Consider the following 21,465-nt stretch of genomic DNA (forward strand, 5'->3'; position numbering starts at 1 on the left):
GATACTGCATCAAATTAGGAGATTCACTTCTCTCATGGAAGACCAAGAAGCAGCCTATTGTATCCTCGTCTTCGGCCGAAGCTGAGTACCGAGCTATGGCAAAAACCACTTGTCAGGTAGTGTGGATATGAGGGTTGCTTAAGGACCTCGGAATACAAGTACGAGGAGCGACAAAATTATATTGCGACAACGATGCAACTCTCAAATTGGCAGTAAACCCTATAGTGCATGAGAGGACTAAACACATAGAAGTGGACTGTCATTTTACACGAGACAAGATTCAAGAAGGGGTAATTGAAACATAAGGAATTGGCACAGTAGAGCAGCCAGCAGACATCTTCACCAAACCCCTATGTCATCGACAGCACGCATATCTACTGAGCAAGCTAGGCGTCTTGAACATCTACAAGTCACCAACTTGAGGGAGAGTGTTAGAAGATATGCGATATTCCTTTAGGAGATTTGGATTTGATTTGATTATGTACATATCAATTAAAGATTAGATACAGATCTAGATTGATACATAGAATTCTTTATTTCCATTAATTGTACAAACCTAGTTCTATATCTTTAGGATCTGTACAGTTTACAGACATATCGAGGAAATACAGAAAAATATTATTCCTCTCTCCATCGCATTCAGTTTCTTTCAGTTTTAGTTGGAAAAATATAGTTTCGAATCAATAAACCAATCAAGTCGGACTTAGAATTGTGATGTCGCTTTCTTTAAGGATTTATTTGCCCCACAATATTACTAATGGTCACCGACAAATATCCTCCAAGATATAACAAAATCTCAAATAAGAAAATTAAATAGCAATTCCAATTTATCTCCAGATTTTCTCTAGGAAACAATTGAAAAGATGGCCATAGTTTTGAAAAGAAGACTCGAAAAATGATTTCATTCTTGTTCATGCCAAAAACTGACATAGATGTATGTATGTATGTATGTATGTATGTATGTATGTATGTATGTATGTAAATCGGTCTTAAAGAACATAAGTAACTCTGCACAAAAGGTTGCAAAATGAATAAAGGTATCCCTTCAAAAGAAGTTATAAAATGAACAAATACAACCTTCCGGAAAGATTGCAAACTAAACAAATATAACCTTCGCAAAATGTTGCAAATTGAATAAGTATAATTTTCAAAGGTTGTCTTGAAAAGACACATATAAAAATTCAGAATAATAAAAATAATATTTTTTAATAAATAAAATTCCAATTTTTCATAATTTCCAAAAATATTTAATAAATAAAAAATAATCTTTCAACTAATAAAGGTTAATAGGATGACTATAAGAAATAAAATAAAATCAAAGTGGTTAGTGCTAATTAAATTGTGGACGCACAAACATGTCAAGTGCTAAATGCGCTTAATAATCATGCATCTACACGCAGTGATCGCACATCTACACACATGTATTGTGGGGTCTAACCCAAACCCAACCTTTAAAAAAAAAAAAATAGAAAGAGACTTACACTTATAAATTGATCCATCTCCTCTCAACTTTCCTATGTAGGACAAGCAAAACACATTTGTTTTATTTTAAAACAAACATCCAACAGTTTTGTATTGTACATCTTTTTTCGTTTTCCTTTATTTGAATATGTATGCCATGTGATGCAATGACGTAAAAAAAAAAAAAAACCTAACTAACATGCATAAAATTAAATTATCATGGATACTTCAATATAAGCAAATGCCAATACCTTAGTATAAACTTCAAAATGATGAACGACATGCATACTAAGATATATGAAATGAAGATGAACATGAACCAATGCAATAATGTAATAACTAAAGATATTCAAGATATTTTGGATATCCTGGATATCTTATTGATTAATTATAATTGATATTATAATATCTCTAACATTGGCAAGGGCCATTAGAACTTAGGTCCCCTGGATTTTTAAGCTCATACCCACATCTTATACATTTTGTGTAGGCTCAAATAGCTTCCTCTAGAGTTGCACCTAGACATTGATCGAGCAACCATTGAGGACTTAATCACAAGTCACTTCCAGTTATGGAAGGTGAAAAAATTTATATGTATGTTATCACCATGTAAATTCAAATTCAAATAAGATATTACTCAATGAGATAATTATGGGTTTTTCGTCAATGTTGTGATATATGATGATGTAGGCAATAAGGTTTGTCTTTGACGAAGGTCTGTACTAAATTTAATCAACTCAATCAATCAAACCTGATTCTTGAGGAATTCCCCAACACTACATTATACCCCAGAATTTCATAAAATTACATATTCAAGGCCTTAAAAACCAAAATCATCATCTATGATTTAGTCAACGTTTTTTGTACAACATGCAATTTTTTTCTAATTTAATTAATCATCAAACATATCTCTTTTGATATTTATAAAGCAATTCAGATTTATCCCATGTCGAGTTATAAGATCTTAGAATGTAATTGCACAGTACAGACACTGTCCAAGGATGGGATTGTTGGAAGGCACGTTGTTAAGTAAAAGGAAAAGACCATTTGATGCTAACGCCACCAACCACTTTCCAGAAAGACGTTTTCTTAGATTGTGTGGTAATGGCAATCTCTACAACATAGGTCAATGGTGCAACTTTCGATCTGCCCGACCTAGTGGTTTGACTTGTCCACAGATCTAAAGTCAATGAGACTTCAAAATTACATGCAGGCTTCGTTCGTTTTGCGAAAAATAGTTTTTTAGAAAATGTTTTCGGATTTTTCGGCGTTCATTTCACGGAAAATGAATTCCTTAGGAAAAATGTTGAAAAAAGTATTCTAAAGTAGGGAAGAATGTTTTCCACTTTTAAAATGGAAAACATTTTCCTTACTTAATCTCTCTTATCTCACACATTTACAAATCCTCACTTCCTCCTCCCCTTTCTTCTTCTTCTTTTCTTTTTATTCGAATTATTTTTTAATTTTCTTTTTACTTTTTTAATTCAAATTATTTTTAATTTCATTTTTCATTTTTTTCATTTTTTCCTTTTCTTTGTTTTCCATCTTCTTCTTTCTTGGCTAGTCGTCGAATCGGGTGAACCTCAAGCTCGTCGATCTCAAACTCGCGCTCGTCAATGGGCGAGCCTCGAGCTTGACACTCGCACTCGCCAACTGGGAGCATAAAGTATTTTCTTTACCACACCGGAAAATATTTTCCAAAATATTTTCAGGTTTTAGCCGAATACAGAAAATATTATTATTTTCCTAGAAAATGATTTCTGAGAAAATACTTTCTGGAAATGATCCATTTTCTGCGAAATGAATGGACCCGTAGTGAAAGAATCTCAGGTCTTCAACAAAGCCAAAGTGTTGCTAGAATACTAACCCATTGCACTAGTTGAGTTTCCCCAGGCTCAAGGATTTTAGTGTTTATGCTTCTCTTGGTGCCTTCTCAGATGGCCCATCCCATATCTAAATTGGTTGGATAAGTGCTTCCATGTGTCGCGCGCACAGCCTTCTTCTTACCCTTAGGGAGCACCTCGATTTTAAATGCGTTAGAATTCTCACCTTTAGCGAGGACCTCGATTTTAAATGTCTTCCGAACAGTGGACGTTTATCGCCATGACGTCTGCAGGACATCATTCAGGGTATATTGCTCTTGAGTTGGGCGTAGGGGTTTCGCCAAGGGAGGGGTGTCAGCATCGCCCCATGGCAGGTGATAACCTACTATTACACTGCATTTTCTAATAATCATCTGGTTATTGCATCTCGTTGCTGTAGTCGTGAATTTATTGTTTTTTCTCTAGCGGCAAGAGCACATAGAGAGTTTCCTGCATTTCGAGATAGTAAAAGAATCAAAGTGCCATTGCCAGCTGGAGGTATCGACTTGCCATTTGATAAACGGATTGGATAGTAATTGAGGTCTATCGTAAGATTCAAAATGGTGCGGGAATTGCGAATACATAGTGAGAGTTTGTAAGAGAAGAATGAAGATGAAAATGAGAGGAAAGAGGCCTCTAATTTACAGGATTTTTTTTTTTAAATATCTTGGTCAGAGCCCGGAGTGTCAGTTGCCAACCAACGGTTGCGGCATCAAAGGCCCGATCAGTGGAAAGGCCGAGTCCAATTATCATAAGGCGTAGAATTAGACCAAGGTGAATCTCCACTCTCCAGGAGCTAATCCCTTAAATTTCACATGCAGGAGATCCAGACACAACCTCAGGTTATACGGAAAGACGTCAAGCTTGGGTCGGGCAGCGGCCCGAAAGCAAAAGGATAACAGGTCTAACTCGACATAGGTCTAAACATATCAGATCGTACCGTGCGGCCGGTGACCCATCCATTCCTAATAATGTCTTAACGTCATTTCATTACGATTAATATTGTTAAAAATCTCAAACCGATACATTTATACCACATTTACCCTAGACTATTTTTTATGTTAGAAGACTCCCAAATTAGTACATCCTTACCACATTTACTTCAAATTAGTGCATGAGTGTCACATTTACCCCAAATAATTTTTTATATCACAAACAATTCTAAACTAGTATATTCGTGTCACATATACCCTAAATCGGTATACTTGTATAGCGTTTACCCCAAAAATTTCAAATTTTTCACAATTTAAGATAAATCGATACTAGCCTTTTTTTTAAAATAGACCTTATTATCCTTAACCACTCCCTGCTTTAATATATCATCTCGAGTAGTTCAATTTACTGCTCGTGGGGAACTAAACGGTCACCCTATCTGCAGCTCTCCCAAGTTCGAAATCGATTCTCTCTCTCTCTCTCTCTCTCTCTCTCTCTCTCCCGATCAATCAGCGATTTTGCATATTCTTGCCTGTCTAAACCCTACTCGCGTCCCAGGAACCTCCCCCGGCCATGGCGAACTGTACGCCGTTGCCGGCGACTCCTGGCTGTGAAGAGCCGAGCCCCATCAGGCACGTCCTCTGCGTGACGCGGGACGAGGACGTTAAGCGGTTCGAAGAGACCGAGGACTGCTTCATCCTGGGTTTCGACCCGTTCGAGCGTATCTCCAGGTTCTCCTGTCGATGACGGAGGCTGGCGCGACCGACGATCGCGGCGATGGGTCCAAGGACGTCGTCGTCATTGCTGAGAAAGGACAGGCAAGTTCGTACTTTCGTCGCGCGGACTTGTCCTTTTTTGTTCGTTCGCTTTTGCTTCGTTTTCGTACTTAACCGGGAATTTCTCTGTTTGGTTATGCCTTCGTCATAAGACTGTTTATGCTTTCGTGGGTTTCACGTTTCGACGAAGGTGGTCTCCATGTTTGTTCTGTTTCGCTTGTGGAGTAGAACTGAGAAGCATAACGTATGTTGGAGAATCGTTGGAATACTGATCTAGCAATGGAAATACTTGAGTAAAGTAGAACTTGACATGAGTAATGCGCTGTATAGTTTAACTGGAGGTGCTCATTAGCTTTGTTTGGTGTACTTAGGATTGTAATAGCCTGTTGAACTTGTTCAGAATTGGGATTACCGGGTGACTAATCGAAACCGATAGCACCAAAAGAAGGGAGAGGAAACTAAAAGAATATTTTGAGAAATTCATATGAGCTCTTGACTCGGATACCATCTTGATTTGAGCGCCTAATGACAATTTCAAAAGTTCAACTCATCAGAGAGCATTGTGGTATGTGTCTTCTGTTTCCTCTTTTTATGGTTGAGAAAGGAGTGGTATCTTTATATGTAGTTGTTATCCCTATTAATGGAAGTCGAGAACAGATTTAATTGATCATGTAGACTGGACTTCAAGTTTGTAGTGTCGGGGAAGCAATCACAATTTTCTAAATGCAGTTATGATGATGATGATCTTATCTCGCTTCAACTATAGCTTATTTGTAAGTTGCATGTCATATTATTTGGTCCCCAGGATTCTATGCAAGTATCTTTCGATGCAGTTTTCGTATTACTATTTCTTTTCTCAAGTCATAATGATTAAACGCTCTTGATTGCTGGTTGCTGCTGATGATTACGGACAGGTGGCTTGTAGAGACTTCCCGCACTCGAGGCATCTTTGTCAGAAATTTCCCTTTGCAACTACGCCTCATGAAAGACACTGCGAGCTGGTACTAACCGCACATGAATTTCACCACCTGATGATTGTTCTCAATATCAAGTCTCAAAATTTGTACTTTTAATTGAACTATGGAGGCAATCCTAACTAGGTGCATTTTTCCTTCTCTTTCATGCAGTGTTACTGCTATATATGCGATTCAGCTGCTCCATGTAAGAGGTGGTTCAAGAGAAACCATTATGATGCCACTGAGCACGACAATAGGTGGAAGTCAAAGAGGAGGAGAAGATTGAGGGAAAAGAGAGAAAACAGCAAGTGAAGGGCTCTTCACATTGTCTGTTTTCTTGCTAGTTCATGGTGAAACTGGTCGAAAGCATTGATGATCAATTCGTGCTCTGCACTTGTTGATCAGCTTATCATCTCCCTATTTTTGCGCTTGGTTTTGGCAACCTCCTGGAGTACAGGACAGCTTTTGGGATCAGGGAACTTGATTGTACAGTCATTTGATCCATAACAAAGCGAAAGGTCGAATTTCGTTATTTTGTGGGATCAAAATCGCTGTTAAAGTTCATTGTTTGCTTACAAATTTTTGAAAGTGGACATGCATGAGTTTGACTCATGAATTTGCTGAGTCGCTTCAGGTAAGCTAAATGGAGATTGGGAAAGCTAGTCATATGCTGTTATACTTGGTCCAACGGGCCCATGCCCGTCCGTGGCCTGTCTATTTGCCATGCCTAAAAACTAGAGTGCAAATATCCATAGGGAGAGCTGAGAAACTGTATGCTTGGAGAATTTAATATCATTCCGTCAAGATGGCGTAGTTGATTTCGTGCTCTCAAACTGCAAATCCTGCTGTGCTCTCAAGGTATTCTTTGCTTCCTAGTTCCTTTCGGAGCCTGTGTTAAATTTATATGCTCTCGAGCGCAGGTGAATGCAGTATATTTGGTGCGGTTTGGTGCTTGAACCAAATGAAACCAGTACATACCATTTGAGAAAAGAAAAATCAAAACCAGATCAAAATGTGATGAATAGTTTCTCATTTGCGATTTTCATTCGATCTGAAGCCGACCTAAACCGTCCATTCTTCTTTCATCTTTTTCTTTTTTTTTCCTTTTTTTTGGGGGGGGGGGGGGGGGGGCAGTAGTAGTAGTAGTTTCATGAACTTAAACTCACTGATAGTCTAGACGATGCATTCATTCCATGAAATAAACCAGAGTATACACTCACAACAATTCATAAATTCAGAATGAATATCAAATCTTCTTCTTGAAAAAAAAAAAAGAGCTATTTCATCTATAAATGACAAGAAAAATCAAAAGGTATATACAATACAGTTTTGCGGTTTGGTTTGGTTATAACTTTCTAGAGAACCCAAACTAAGCCACAACATGAGTCTAGTTCTAGTTCAGCTTTTGAACCGTTTTTAACGAAAATGGTTTGGTTTGATTCAGCTTAACAATATGAACCGATGTTACTAATTCTCTTGAAAGTACTTATGTGGTTTCACTTTGAGCCTCCAATGATTGGCAATAACAATTCTTGCATTTGCTATTCTAGTTTGATTATGCACCTGTTTAGCTTTTTTGGGTTTTAGAGTAATGATGTGCTCTCCGGAGAGAAAAAGAGAAAAAGAGTCCATTACAGGCTGACTGCCTGAGGCTCAGAGTGGCATACATGTAATTTTGTGAGAATTCAAGGGTATCATATTGTTGTTATACCTTTTTATACCCATTTATAATAGGCTAAATTGTTACATGTGTTAGCAATTTGTAAATTGGTCATAAATCAATTTAAAATAATAAAATCTAAAATAATATGGGTGTTAAACGACTTCACAATCTATGACAAAAAAATAAGTTCACAATCTACTTGTGACTCTCTCTCTCTCTCTCTCTCCCTCTCTTCATTCTCCCTTGCGCTCACTCACTTCATGTTTTCACTTCAATTTGGGTATAAAGTTTCCTACATTGGCTTAAGTATCAAAGTATTTTAGCAATATTTTGTCAGGTATGAATTGAGTTAAATATAAGTCGCTAAATTTGTATTACATGAAAATTGATTAAAACATATTAAATGGATCAATTTCGATTTTATCATTTTCAACCCAACCTGCCGATTTAGTGGGTCTAATTATTATGAGTGGTCCGGAGCAAATTGGACTCTGTTTAGGAAGAATAATCACTTTCCTCCCTTTAAGAATAGGAAAAAACTAAAGCACGAGCACATCCTTATTGTTGAGGTCAAAAAAGACTTTACCCTACGTGAATTAAACATATTAGTTGATTTTCACTTTTCTGCTTTTTTATGACTTATTTACATTTTTTTGAAGAATGGGCAACATTTGACGGAAAATTTTGGTCATCCTGAAAGTCAAATGCACGAAAGTCGCTCACGAGGGTTACTACAAAAGTGCAAATTCAATGAATAGAGTATAACAAGATATGGCGAAATTCGAGATGGAGAATGAACTTAAAAAATAAATTGTAGTGTGTATCACGAACACATCTTGCCTTACTAAACAGACAACTAACGAACACATATTTATCATACCAAATCAAATATCGAGAAATGAGTCCATCAATAAAAAGGGGAATTGTTATACATTCGGCAGGCAAAACCAGTCTCATTCTGCACAATATTAACTAAGCAATATAATATATGGCCGTCCACTGAGCATGGGTTCATATGATACTAAGAGTGCGTTTGGTAACGTTTATATTCCTGGAGAACAATTTTTTAATAGAAATAGTTTTTTTTTTTTTTTTATTTCTATTTTAGGGAATAATTTCTTAGTATAAGAACGTGTTTTAATCGCAAAAATTTCTACTTCAGAATAGAAACATGTTTGGTAACTTGTATAATTTTTTTTATTTCTTTTAATTTTTTAATATTTTTATTATATTTTTCCTTTTTTTCTTCCTTCTTTCTTCTTTTTTTTTCTTCTTCTTTCTTCCTTTTGGCTAATTGCTAATCTTGGCCATAGTTGGCGACCGGCCGATGACCTCGCCGTGGCTAAGCGAGACTCGACCTCGCCTTGGCTAGGTGAGCTCGAGCTCGAGCCTCCCGCGAGCTCGAGCCTCCCCAATCACCTCACCTCGCCACCGAGGCCACCGGCGAGGTCACTAGCCATGGCTAAAGCCAACAACCAACCAAAAGGGAAAAAAAAAATGTGTTTTTCAGAATTGTTCCTAGAAACAAGAAACAATTTTTTCTTACTTTTTGTGTCTATTCCAAATTTGTTCTCGGGAACAAAAAAATAATTTTTTTATTCTAGATTATCAAACGCATTTCTGTTCTTTTTGTTATTCCTTGGAATAAAAAAAAAATTGTGCTTCAGAAAATAGAAACAAAAATAAATAAACAGGCCCTAAATACAAGAGATTGGCATGAGCTCAAGCTCAGAAACCGTAATTTATCCCATATAGACTGAGATCCCATGTCATCACAAAAAGAGTGGTTGAAATAGATGAAACTGAATTAAGCAATTTAGTATATGGTATGTCGTTATACAACCGACCAAGCCTATGGTTTTGATTAAATGAGCACACTCATAATACAAGACCGTCTTTTAGGTCCTGTGGCACGTTACATCAATCGAAAATCGGAACCTTGCAGAACTGAGTGGGCCGGAGTGGTTGGAAAAGGGCCGACCCGACCCGGTCGGAGGAAAACCCTTATCCGGGACCGCGCGCACGAGCAGGACAACTCTCGAGCAAGTAATCTCTCTCGCGACAGCAAAACCCTATCGCTTCGCTAGCATCGCTGTCCGGCCTCTCGGTAGCTAAGATGTCGCCCGCTCCGGTCGTGGAACCCGCCGAGCCCGTGACCGAGCAGGTCCCCGAGCCCGAGAAGAGGCCTCAGGTACTTCCGGGTTGTTCTTGAGCTCCGTCCGTCTACTGGGTGTGTGCGAAAGTTCGGGGGTTGGTGGGGGCTGGGTTCGGTTCGTTCAAAGTTCGTTGCTTTTTGTTGCAGGACGACGAACCCATTGTGGAGGACGTGAAGGACGACGACAAGGACGAGGAGGAGGACGACGAGGATGACGACGACGAGGACGACGACGATAAGGAAGATGGGGCTCAAGGTGGGTCTTTCTCTTCTTCTTCTTTTTTTATTCATTTCGCTTTACATTTTGGAAGCTGGTTGTGTGATTTCGCCCGGTTTTGGTTTTTGTAGTTGTGTGAAAGTTTGCTGATTTGTATACGGGCATTCGCTATTTTTCGTTGGGAGGATTAATTTGAATCAGGAGGGATTGTTTACGGGCAAATGGGATGGTACGGGGGAATTACGAGGTGTGACCTTTGGAGTGTGTTTAGTTTTTGTTGAGGTTGTGTTGCTGAGTTGATTTTTTAGATGAAGTTCTTGAATCCCAATGGTCTACTCTAGTTTAGGTGGAGTAATGGAAGTGCTATGTCCACGGAAATCATTTTTGGTGTGGGATAATCCTGGTCATTCTTTCATCTCCAAAAGGGTGTCACTGCTGCGTATGTTGATTCAAATTTTGCATTTTCAACAGATAGCAATAACTGTGATGCTACGTTTATCTGTTTAACTGAATATGCGGACGTTTGCTACTTTAAGTAGTGGGAAAGACTGGGTGTGGTGATGGTCTGTTTCATTTGATATTTTGTAGTTTTAGTGTGTAATCCGTTGATAGAGAGGTTTCTGTTTTAGTTAGAACTCAACTCAGTAAACCACAGATGGATTTCATGATCTGAAACTTTTGCTTTTGGATTGATTTGGTTAGTTCACTGTATGCAAACATACAATCACAAGTCTCGAATTCCTTTTGGGTTGGCAGAAGGCTGGTTCCTTTTGGTTTAGTATGTGAATGAGGAAGTTGTTTGTGTGGAGTATCATTGGATTTTATGTTTTGGCTCAAGTTTATTGGTGCAGTTTTTGATCTCTGCAATGCATATACTTGCAGTCTGCTTGAGCTGTGCAGGATTTTTTACTGAAGCCTCTCGAAAATTCCAACAAAAGTATATTTCTATTTGATTTTGTCAGCTGCTGCTTTTGGATTTAAGAACTCAAACAACATGAATGGGCAGGTGCAAATGGGGGTTCGAAGCAGAGCAGAAGCGAGAAGAAGAGCCGCAAGGCTATGTTGAAGCTTGGCATGAAACCTGTAAGCGGTGTAAGCAGGGTCACCATCAAAAGAACCAAGAATGTGAGTGCTTTTTCTTTCAAATCTCTGTCATGCATTTGATACCTCATCCTTTATATAATTTAGCAAAAAACTAGAGCAACTCTGAATTGTGTGGGTCTCATTGATTATAGAGCACTAAATGGTGTCTAGTGGCTTTGGAAGATCCATTTATAGCTGACCTGAAAAAGTGGAGTGTCTTAGTTCATTATAGTTGAAATTGATTTGCATATATAAACAATGGCATGTTATTGAGAAATTCCTGGTGTTTCAGGTCCTATTCTTCATCTCAAATCCTGATGTCTTCAAGAGCCCTCACTCTGAGACTTATATCATATTTGGGGAGGCGAAGATTGAAGACTTGAGCTCACAACTGCAGACACAAGCTGCCCAGCAGTTCAGGATGCCCGACATGGGATCTGTGATGGGCAGGACAGACCCTTCAGCTGCAGCCTCAGCAGCACAGGCTGATGAAGAAGAGGAAGAGATCGATGAGACTGGGGTTGAGCCTCGCGACATTGACTTGGTGATGACCCAGGCTGGAGTTTCGAGGAACAAGGCCGTGAAGGCTCTCAAGACGCACAATGGGGACATTGTTGGTGCTATCATGGAGCTTACTACCTAAACATGCTCCATCGGGGTTTGCTGCCTGGCCTTTTTGGTGATGAGCTTTGAGAACTGTCTAGGTTATCTGAGTTGGGATTATTTGCAGCATTTATTCACTTTCTCTATCGGCTCTTTTATTCTTGAACTTGTAGAAGAGAAATTAAAACGAGGGCGTCTTGTCAACAATCCACTCGTATAACATGGCCGGACCTTATGCCTTTTTCAGCTTCTTTTAAGTTCTCTGAAAGTCATAAAGCGACCAGTTTATGTTACTGAGTAACCGTCGATCACGCATGGCTCACTTTTCAGTCGCAAACAGCCTGACAGGTGATTACTTCATCGCTATGGGCGATTCAAACCGAACTCAAAACTGAAACCAAAGAGGTTCTGAGTAGGAATGCTATGATATTGTAATTGGTTTAACGATCACATTGAACGGCTTGGGTGTTGTTTGCACTATGGGTTGCTCCTTCGCTACGGACTGAATTTACGCGAGAAAAGTCAAGGTCAAAGTACTGATCACAGGACTTCACTTCTCGCTTCGATAGGCAATTCCAGAGCTCTTTCTCGTCATTTTCCACGTTCAGATGAGACAAATATAAATGACAATGTATGGGTTTCTCCTACCTTAGCGAGTGACTAATGGATGAAAAAACGTGCTTATCAAACTTGCGAAGATGTGGAAAAATAACAAATAGTAGCCTTAACAGCGTCTTTGGCCGTTGACCCCAACGCAAGTAGTTCTGATTTCTGTGTCTTCGACCGTCTTTAGCTGTAATTGAGCCAAGCTCGCTCTTGCACAAATTAAATATGCTGCTGAGTAGACACGACGCTTGAGCATGCCTTGTGAATCTTAGTTGAAAGCTGAGCTTATTTGATGTGCATAATGCATACAAATGCAACTTGTCTTATTTGAGCTCTATAAGAAGCAAAACACATGCAAGCACGACTTGTCTTCATTTAGCTGTGACACCGACAGCGTTTGAAAGCTATTTACAAGTTTGGAGATCAAAGAGTTCCACAAGAGCAATTCATGGGGTTTGACACACAGTGTTCTACATAACATAGAGAGAAGCGATACAGATCCAGTAAATCATGGGTGATTATTCACATTTGAGGAACACTTACTCCTGAAGTCAAGATTTAAAATCTCTGCCCCGAATCTCCTCTTTCAGCACATACTCCCAGTCTGAGCAGTCCTGCCAGCCTGCAGAGAGAGGGTTTTTGGGCGAATCTTTTGCTCGAAAATGGAGTATTTGACTATCTTCAGCACCAGCCCGAGACTCCATCTTCAACTTGCCACCAGAAAGGTCAGTGCTTTCCTCTATCACTCTTTCTCTAGCAACTGGAAAGCTTTCTTCTTTAAGTGCGACCCCGATATCAACTGAACCTGGAGGAATCAGTGTCTGATTTTCAGAAAGTAAGCTCTCATCCCATCGTTTCAGGATTTTCAATCTGGCCATATCAGAAGCCTGTACGTCATCAGTGCAGCAGATTGCGCCTGTTACAGGAGAATTGAGAGAGATTTCAGGTGCGAGGCTACCGTTCTCTTTGGATGATCCGGCTGTCAATTCTGCAGTCCTGCTGAGATCAGGAGAAACTTTCAGAGGCCCTTGTTCCTCCACATTTGGAGTACTTTTAGTACTTGAGTTATGAGGCCGGCAACTTGGAGCTAAAAGGTCAGTGGTAGGATTGATTGTGCTGACCACAGTCAGACTCTGAACAGAGGCATTCAGCTTCTCAGGCTTTTCACAGCTCCTTGTCCCAGCCAACAATTTATCATCTTCATTTGATTGAACAGAGACTCCAATATCTGATGAGTTCTCCGCATCCAAATTATTTTCAAAAGAATCTGCAACAAAACATCATTAATTATGAGAATGTTAAAGAGTTTTTTCTCTGATAAATGAATCTGCTTGGCCATGCAAATTAGATGTGTTAAGCAACTTAAGTCCGAACCTTTCACTTCATTGGACCCGGAATTATCCATCTCGATCCTCATACGATTGAAGCGAGCCTTGTAATTCATGGAACATAGAGTAGCCTCTGCCTCAAGCCACAAATTCTTAAATAAGCGTATTTGTGGCTGCGAATCATCCTTAACCTGAAAGTTCTCACTGAGAATCTTCTTGATAGCCTGCAAGGTTATCCACAACAAATTTACTCAGTTTCTATTGATCCATTAGCTTATAGTTCCAACCTTTCCATGGCAGGGGGTTACAGAGTATTAAAAGAAGTACCTCGGTCACGGCATCATCTTTGTTTATCAGGGCATTACCCCTACAGGAGGAAAGTTCAGAAGAACTTTCAACCTCACTATCAAACCCAGCATCTTGCGTCTTCTTGTCAAAGGCACGGTGATTGTCAAGCTGACCCTTAATATTTACAGAAAATGCACCGGCAAGAGGCATATTTACAGAAGATTCACTCTGTGGGAAAAGAACCCAGTTATCCTTTTTCTGCAGAAAACAACCTACCTAGAATGCTATAACTCAAAACTAGATATTCATGAATAGGCAGAAGAAAAAAATAAATCAATAAACCAGATCAAAGAAACATGTTAAAAAAGGACTAGCAATTGTAGATGATATCCTGCCAAAGGTAGCTTCAATTCGTATTATGAATCAACATGTAGGTGTAGTTCACTTCTAACATCACAACGTGCATATTTAACTGCCACAACTTTTTAGTTATTACAGTGTTGTTTCATCTAGCAGGTAGAAAAAAGAGATGGTACTCATACCCTACAGATAAAGCCATCTCTTCACCATGTCATCGTCTTCCTGTTTCATTGTCTATCCGATTCTTGAATAATACTCTTAAGTATATTTGTCATGATAGATCTATCTTGACAATATGCTTAATTAATCAGAAAAAGGCTACTGAGGTAGTAAATAGGCCTGTGCCACAAATCTCTTCATAGTTAAAGGCCCTTCTAGAATATGGTGCAGCACAATGTGAGAGTGAAAACATGCATTCGAATTTCCCAAGTCCCAATTATTCAGAATTCCGTCAATTGCCTCAACGACTATTACCTGCTGTCTGAAAGCCAAAAGATCATCACCTTCATTACATGAAATTATGAAAAGGAACTAGCAAGGGGATATCAAATGCTTCAAGATATAATTCTAGATTCATGAAAAGATTATCACCTAAAGTTCAAAAGGCTAAATTATTTTCATTGGCATGTTGGTTATCATCCAATTTGAGATTATCACCATCCACATTTTGCCATTAAAAGAGTGGCTTTTCATGCTCTGGCAATTTTAGCATCAACTAATGTTAGGTAAGAAACTGAAAAAGAAGCAGTGAGATAAACAAAATTACCATGTCAAGATCAGGTGATGCTCCTAAACCTTTGCATGTGTCTTCCTCAGAATTATGTATTTTGGGTTGTGTGGTCATCTGCTCAACATTCTTTGATGAACATGCACAAAGATTATCAATCACCTTTTGAATGACATCGGTGTCTCTTTCCTTTAAGTCGCATGCACCACTTAAACATGAATAGAGAAGTAACTCTGACAGATTGTGCATAGTTGAAACTAGCATCTGTCCATCTATATTTGGGATTACTGGTCCCCTATCCCATTTGGCAACCCCAGGAGAATTATCTACTGCATTGGTTGATTCCAACACATGCTTCATAGAAAGGAGCAACCCTTCCGGTGGATCCATTTTCAAAGAATCATTTCCATTTGTACCCACATCAGAGACATGATGGGTGGGCATGTGCCACTTGTCAGAAGTCACATCACCTTCTCCTGAACTCTGCTGCATGGGATGAGAAGGTTTAGAATCACCAATTGATTCTTGGCACGACATGCAATGTCCAGTAGATTCCTCGACTTCATTAGAAAACAGAACATGTCTTGAATCACTCGAGCAAATATCCTCATTATCATTGGATCCTCCCTCTCTGCCTGAAGGATTAACAAAGGCATGCAGCACTGAGGGTGACACTGAACCTCTGTTACTACACCCACCTCTGTAGAGTACTTTTCCTGCACTTGGTTTATCAGAGGAGACCTTAGGAGGATATAAGGTATTGCCAAATATTCGAAGGTCCTGTAGCAGATTAAAACCACTTAGTTCAGGTTCCTCCCCGAGCTTTGAGCATGCCATTGCTTTTTTCCAGCAAGGAGAGTCCACAGCATGTTCAAACTGATGTAAACCCACAGAGGGGCTCTCAGCAGAATTCAAGGCATGATTACCCTTAGATGGCAAATTAAATCTGTCTAATGTTACATGAGGATTTCTGGATCCAGATTTGGCACCAATGTGCTTTTCAGCACATTGCAGAGTACGATTATGCTCCAGTGCTAAATAGGATTGATCCGATGTCAAAGGATCTTTACATCCCAAATCTGCCCCAGCTAAATGATGAAATGCATATTTAGATTTGCTATTTGATCGGTCTTCATCTTCGAGATGGTATGGTTCCTCAAAGGTAAAATCACTTCTTCCTAGCTGGACCCCTACATCTGCACTATCAAACTGTGATTCACTTCCACAAGCTCGCACGAATGGAAGCTTGTTTACACTAGATAGCAGAATGCTAGCATAGCGCTCATTAGCACAGTCTCTACCATCCTTGTGATCTCCTGTAGAAACTTCAGCAGCTTGAGAGCTAAAGCCATCAACTGGGGATACCATGGTGTGTGCAAGCAAAGGTTTCACATCACAATTCCCATCATTCCCGCTAGAATCATGCTGTGACATACTTTTCCCAAGAGTGGTACCATCAAGCCATGGCTTGCTTCCCAAAGCTTGCACGGACTGAGGCTCATTTACATTAGACAAAATACTGCGAGCATAGAGCTCGTTAGCACTATTCTTGTGATCTCTGATAGAAACTTCACCAGTTCGAGGGCTAAAACCATCATTTGGGAATCCCATTATGGTTGGAGGCAACAATTTGGCAACAGAGTCCCCATAATTCATGCTAGAACCATGCTGTAGCACACCTTCCCCAAGACTGGTGCCGTTAAGCTGTGGCTTGCTTCCAAAAGCTTGCACAGACCGAGGCTTATTCACATTAGACAGTAAAATGCCAGCATAGAGCTCATTAGCACAATCTCTACCATTTTCGTGATCTCCTATAGCGGCTTCACCAGTTTGAGACCTAAAACCGTCAATTGGATATCCCATTGTAGGTGCAGGCATAGATTTCACTACAGAGTTACCACCATTCACAAATGAACCACACTGTAGCACACCTTTCCCAAGATCAGTGCCATCAAGCAGTAATTCACTACCAGAAGTTAACAGGGACTGAGGCTCATTTACACTGGACAGCATAGTGCCAGCATAGTACTCATTAACACTGTGTATACCTTTCTTATGACCTCCTAATGAAACTTCACCAGTTCCTGGGACAAATCCATCAGCTGGAGGTCCCATCTGGGGTGCAGCAAAAGATTCCGAAATCATATTCCCACCATTCACACTTGAAACATGATTTGACACAACATTTTCATCTATATGAGCATATGGCCACTGGTTCTTCCCAAGATTCGAAGATAACTCTGGCATTGCTGCCTGAGGATGTGTTTCATGAAATACTCTAGGCAAATCCAAGCTTGATGATGCTGGATGAAAAAAAACATATAAGGATAACGTCAGAGACTGAGTAAGCATGATCTTGGTTTGGCAAGCAAGAAATCACTTACCATCCACGTGTTTTCCACTTATAAATCCACCATGCTTTTCCCAACTCAAAAGATCATCACTATGAGAAGCTCCTGCATGTGTACTCAAACCATTAGATGCATGATGAAGTCCTCAAGAACACAAAGAGGAAAGAACATATAATCAGATCTCTGCTTTCTTAACTTCATTTGAGCTTCCATTAGTAATCATAGTCTGTTCACATAACTAATTTAATTCAAACCAGAGCACAGAAAAAACACTATTAAACTTTAAATGTATCAGCATATGAACAGCATGCACGAAAGAGATCAGCACATGAAGAACCGTGTGTAACAATACTATAACATTATTATCAGAAAAAGAAGAAAAGAATGAGCATGAGCATACCTCCGTTTGTACAAGTTTCAGTCATTAATGGAGCGGCAATAGGCCTCTTCAAGCAGTAACTCCCACCTATATCCTCAATTTTACCATAATATCTAAGTGCCTGCTCATTCCAAAGGCCACTTGATTCAGCTGTACCTCCCAAACTCACACTTTTGCTTTGATCATCACGAGGCAACTTATCCAAGTTCGCATCAAAAGGAGATGATATTCTGCCATAGTCGCACTGAGTAGCCAGCCCCGAGGGATCACCCTGAACTACCCCGGACGACGCATAAATGGAGTAACACGCGTCGCTTTCCGTGACGGCACTTCTCGAGCCATCAGAACGCCGGCCGAACTTTTCATCCCCTCTAACATCGACAGGGTTCCATGAAAGTAAAGGGGTACTTTCTCCATTAACAGTCTCCAAACCCGAGTAACCGTAAGTCCCAACATCGAACTCCGGGTTCGACGCGGGAAACCAATCAGTTCTTGCGTTAGGAGGGCACGGATTGGGCCAGGCGCCGTGCGAAGAATCCGCGGGCCCCTGATCGAACCGCGGCGGCTGAACAGAATCCACATAGAACGGCGGCAACGAATTGGGATACGGGTCCAGCTGGGGGATCGCGAAAGGCTGCGCAAACGCCGACAGGTTCGACGTCGACGAGCACGACCCTCTATTTCCAGCCCAATTACTCATCGTTTAACAGATGATCAGGGAGGGGGAGCCAACCGATCAAAACCCACAAGAAATCTGCGGCAAAGGAACGATCTTTTCACGACCAACGGAGCAAACAAAACAAACAACCATTCATTCAAGCGACGAACGCGACGCGACGCGACACCGACACCATAGCGGGCGAAGTAAGTCCCGATTCTCCGGCCGAATTACCAGCTAAAAAGAGACCATGGAAAGGGAGGCGAAGGGATGAAAAAATACCGGAGAGAGGAGAGATGGAGAGCTCCCCGATGGCGGGCGGAAGCCGCGAAGGAGAAGCAAAAGAGCTTGCGTCGTCTCCACTGCAAAAAAGAAAAACGCCCTCTTCCTCCTCTTCTTTCTCCGCTCGTGCCGTGTAGTGCAGGATCAGCAGCATCGCTGAGGGCGCCACCGGAATTACGAAAATGGCCCTCTGGTCTGGATCATCGAACACTTGGCGCCGGGTCGTGCCGCAGAATTTTGGCACGCTTTCCTGCCGTCGTAAACGCGAACTTGTTTATTGTTTTGAAATCGACGTCAGCTTGAGAAACGACTGTTTATTCATAATAATCTTGCAAATAAATGGCAATAAAACAAATATATATAACCTTTGTACCCATATAATTCTTTTTTGGATTAATACCAAATCCATGTAATTCTTTTTTGGATTAATATCAAAGAAAAACCTCAAACGAGAAATCTGTAACAAATTTTCCTTAAATTAATATTTTCACCACCAAAATTTCAAAATCAATACGTTTATAACAAATTTACCATCTATTAATTTTTATTAAATTAAATTAATACCAAGAAAAAATGTCACATATCATTCAACTCAATAGTTTGATGGTAAAAAAATTAACAAAAATTAACAAATTGTAAATTTATTACAAACGTGCCAAATTGGGGTTTAGTTTAGGGTAAATATGTTTTATATATACTAGTTTGGAGTTGTTCATTATATTATATTAACCCTTATATTAAACATATATTAGCATGAAATAATCGATTATTAATAATATTCATGAAAAAAATAACAGTAAACAAAAATCATCTTTGTATCCACATTCATAATTTTTCTTTTTGGGTAAGTAAGTTACTTTATTACCCCTAAAACCAAGATCGTGATGGGTGGACTTATCTCGTGGACATGCCCTACCATAAGTCACATCTCCAATCCAACTCCATGTGCAAGGAGCAGGTGCAGCACAAAACGTCATAACACCAGTCCAACCACATGTTCAAGATCAAAACGAAGCAGAACATCATCTCCAATCCTGTCGAAAGAGTTCGATCTGCTACATCAGGAGAGACCCGATGCCCCCAATTTTCATCGAGCATAAGATAGACGTCGCATGGTCAACGAATTCATTCGAGAGGTGACATTAAACCACAAGTGGTTTGCAATCTTTATCACTTAAATTTTCCAGAAATCAAGGGAAGACCAAGATATTTCATTGGGAAGTGGCCATTTTGGAATCCACTCAAAGCACCACCTCTTCTGCATATTGACCTTCATGACCTGCCAAATGCAACTCAACGTTTTTGTGGATTAAGCCCTGAGGCCAGACATTTGCTTGCCTAGAACAAATGCTTCTCATTCAGTGAATCCTTGCCGCCCTTAAAAGTGATCTCCAAATCATCCGCAGAATCCAACTGAGAGACCTTGACGTGTGAGTAAAGAGGATGAAACTTGACTTTGCTTTATTCAACTGCAGCATCTGCCATTCGAGAAAGTATCCCCCGTGACAATAACAAAGAGGCATTGTCTCCAAACCCTTTTCGCCTTTAAAGAAGCCTTGAAGATGTCCATTTAGGGAGATGGAGAAATGAGGCCTGGGAATACAAGCTTTTATCTGTTTCCAAATTGATTAGGAAACTGCTAGATTTCCCTTACTGCAAGGACAGATTTCCAGCTGATAGACTCAAATGCCTTCATGAGATCAGCTTTGCTAATTTCTCTTTTGGATACAATATCCCTAGGCAAGTTCCTGTCAATTCATGAGCCAGATTAGCATTATCACATAAGCTCCTCCCTTCAACAAAGGCGGCTTGTTTACAACTTATAATTTGATGAAGTAATACATTTGATTTATCAGCAGTTACTTCTTTCTTACATTTGGCAAAATCTTATCATCGAGGTCTTTTTCCATAATCAATCATATTATTTCTTTTTTGCTACAAAAATATTTTATGAATATTGGAATAACTTTGTTTCTGTAAGATTTTGGGATATCATTTTCTTAAAATGGAAAATAGTAACATGCAAAAGTGGGAAAAAAATATCATTCTTTTATGATAATAATTAATAACTTGCTATTTACGGGAATATCCTATGCCTTCTTGATATAAACTTGGAAATATGAGTGTTATGATATGAATGCACAATGATTGTCTTGCAATAGAATTGTATTGAAAATCTTCAATGACATGAATTAGACTGATTGATTTCAAGTTATACGAGTTGAACTCAATATTGCATTGACAATCAATTGGTTTTGCAAAGTGATACTACTTTGGCAAGAATACAATCAACTCGCAGCTAATATTATCACTCGTGTTTAGAGTGTTTGTAGAAACCTACTCTCCAATCTGATTATACACTTGACGGTCCGTCTAACCTTAGACGTGCCCCCACCAAGTGGGCTTAAAGTCAAATTCGGATTGTCCTAGACAATGGCATTTAAGGATAAAATCCGACCCTACTCGATTCACCCATTGCAGGCTGTCTTTATTCATCGCGTTTGCTTCATTTGCAGCATCACTTGGTAGACCTACTAATCCGAATGTATTAATTATCGAAGCGACTTAGGTTTAGGACACGCTAAATTAGCTTTCTGGAATAATCTCTCAATGCCAATGTACGGATTCAGCCTTTAACCTGACCAGCAGAATGTTTCGTAACGCGATGACAGCAAGTCAACACATCAGGCAAAGCAAAAGCTAATCTGAACTAGAACCATCGCGTGATCGAACAACCAAAGCAAAACGAATTTTTTCCATGGATTTTGCTGCTTCAC

At 39.7% G+C, this 21,465-nt stretch overlaps 3 protein-coding genes across 6 annotated transcripts; 2 read left to right on the plus strand and 1 right to left on the minus strand.

The window, feature by feature from the left end:
- The first annotated feature begins 4,719 nt into the window (after nt 1–4,719).
- LOC104427019 lies at nt 4,720–6,806 on the plus strand. The gene is given in 4 exon segments (XM_039304560.1): nt 4,720–4,993; nt 4,996–5,074; nt 5,947–6,033; nt 6,160–6,806. Coding segments are annotated over 4 exon segments (471 nt in total). The 5' UTR covers nt 4,720–4,829; the 3' UTR covers nt 6,301–6,806.
- A 2,868-nt stretch (nt 6,807–9,674) lies between these two features.
- LOC104450790 (nascent polypeptide-associated complex subunit alpha-like protein 2) lies at nt 9,675–11,961 on the plus strand. The gene is made up of 4 exons (XM_039305481.1): nt 9,675–9,842; nt 9,954–10,062; nt 11,030–11,148; nt 11,399–11,961. Exons 1-4 carry the CDS (start codon nt 9,768–9,770, stop codon nt 11,747–11,749), a joined length of 654 nt encoding a protein of 217 aa, XP_039161415.1. The 5' UTR covers nt 9,675–9,767; the 3' UTR covers nt 11,750–11,961.
- Nucleotides 11,962–12,654: 693 nt separating this feature from the next.
- LOC104424569 lies at nt 12,655–18,850 on the minus strand. 4 transcript variants are annotated; one of them, XM_039305480.1, is made up of 8 exons: nt 18,689–18,850; nt 17,770–18,502; nt 17,403–17,474; nt 15,058–17,321; nt 13,971–14,207; nt 13,690–13,867; nt 13,274–13,582; nt 12,655–13,120 (listed from the first exon to the last, which is right to left on the minus strand). In XM_039305480.1, the coding sequence occupies exons 2-8, from the start codon at nt 18,446–18,448 to the stop codon at nt 12,867–12,869; spliced, it is 3,993 nt and encodes a 1,330-aa protein (XP_039161414.1). In that variant the 5' UTR covers nt 18,449–18,502; nt 18,689–18,850; the 3' UTR covers nt 12,655–12,866. The 4 variants fall into 4 exon arrangements, with proteins under 4 accessions (XP_039161414.1, XP_039161413.1, XP_039161412.1 ...); XM_039305479.1 differs by having other exon boundaries at nt 13,232–13,582; XM_039305478.1 differs by having other exon boundaries at nt 12,655–13,582; nt 13,971–14,159.
- Between the last annotated feature and the right edge of the window lie 2,615 nt (nt 18,851–21,465).

The sequence above is a fragment of the Eucalyptus grandis genome, chromosome 11 (genome assembly GCF_016545825.1).
Source record: "Eucalyptus grandis isolate ANBG69807.140 chromosome 11, ASM1654582v1, whole genome shotgun sequence".
NCBI lineage: Eukaryota > Viridiplantae > Streptophyta > Magnoliopsida > Myrtales > Myrtaceae > Eucalyptus > Eucalyptus grandis.

Coding starts and splice junctions, on each gene's coding strand:
- LOC104450790 (XM_039305481.1), top strand. CDS start 9,768: ATGTCGCCCGCTCCGGTCGTGGAACCCGCCGAGCCCGTGACCGAGCAG. Junction 9,843..9,953: donor AGCCCGAGAAGAGGCCTCAG/GTACTTCCGGGT, acceptor TTTTTGTTGCAG/GACGACGAACCCATTGTGGA. Junction 11,149..11,398: donor CCATCAAAAGAACCAAGAAT/GTGAGTGCTTTT, acceptor CTGGTGTTTCAG/GTCCTATTCTTCATCTCAAA.
- LOC104424569 (XM_010037026.3), bottom strand. CDS start 18,448: ATGAGTAATTGGGCTGGAAATAGAGGGTCGTGCTCGTCGACGTCGAAC. Junction 17,475..17,769: donor TGAAACTTGTACAAACGGAG/GTATGCTCATGC, acceptor GTACACATGCAG/GAGCTTCTCATAGTGATGAT. Junction 13,868..13,970: donor AAGATGATGCCGTGACCGAG/GTACTTCTTTTA, acceptor ATAACCTTGCAG/GCTATCAAGAAGATTCTCAG.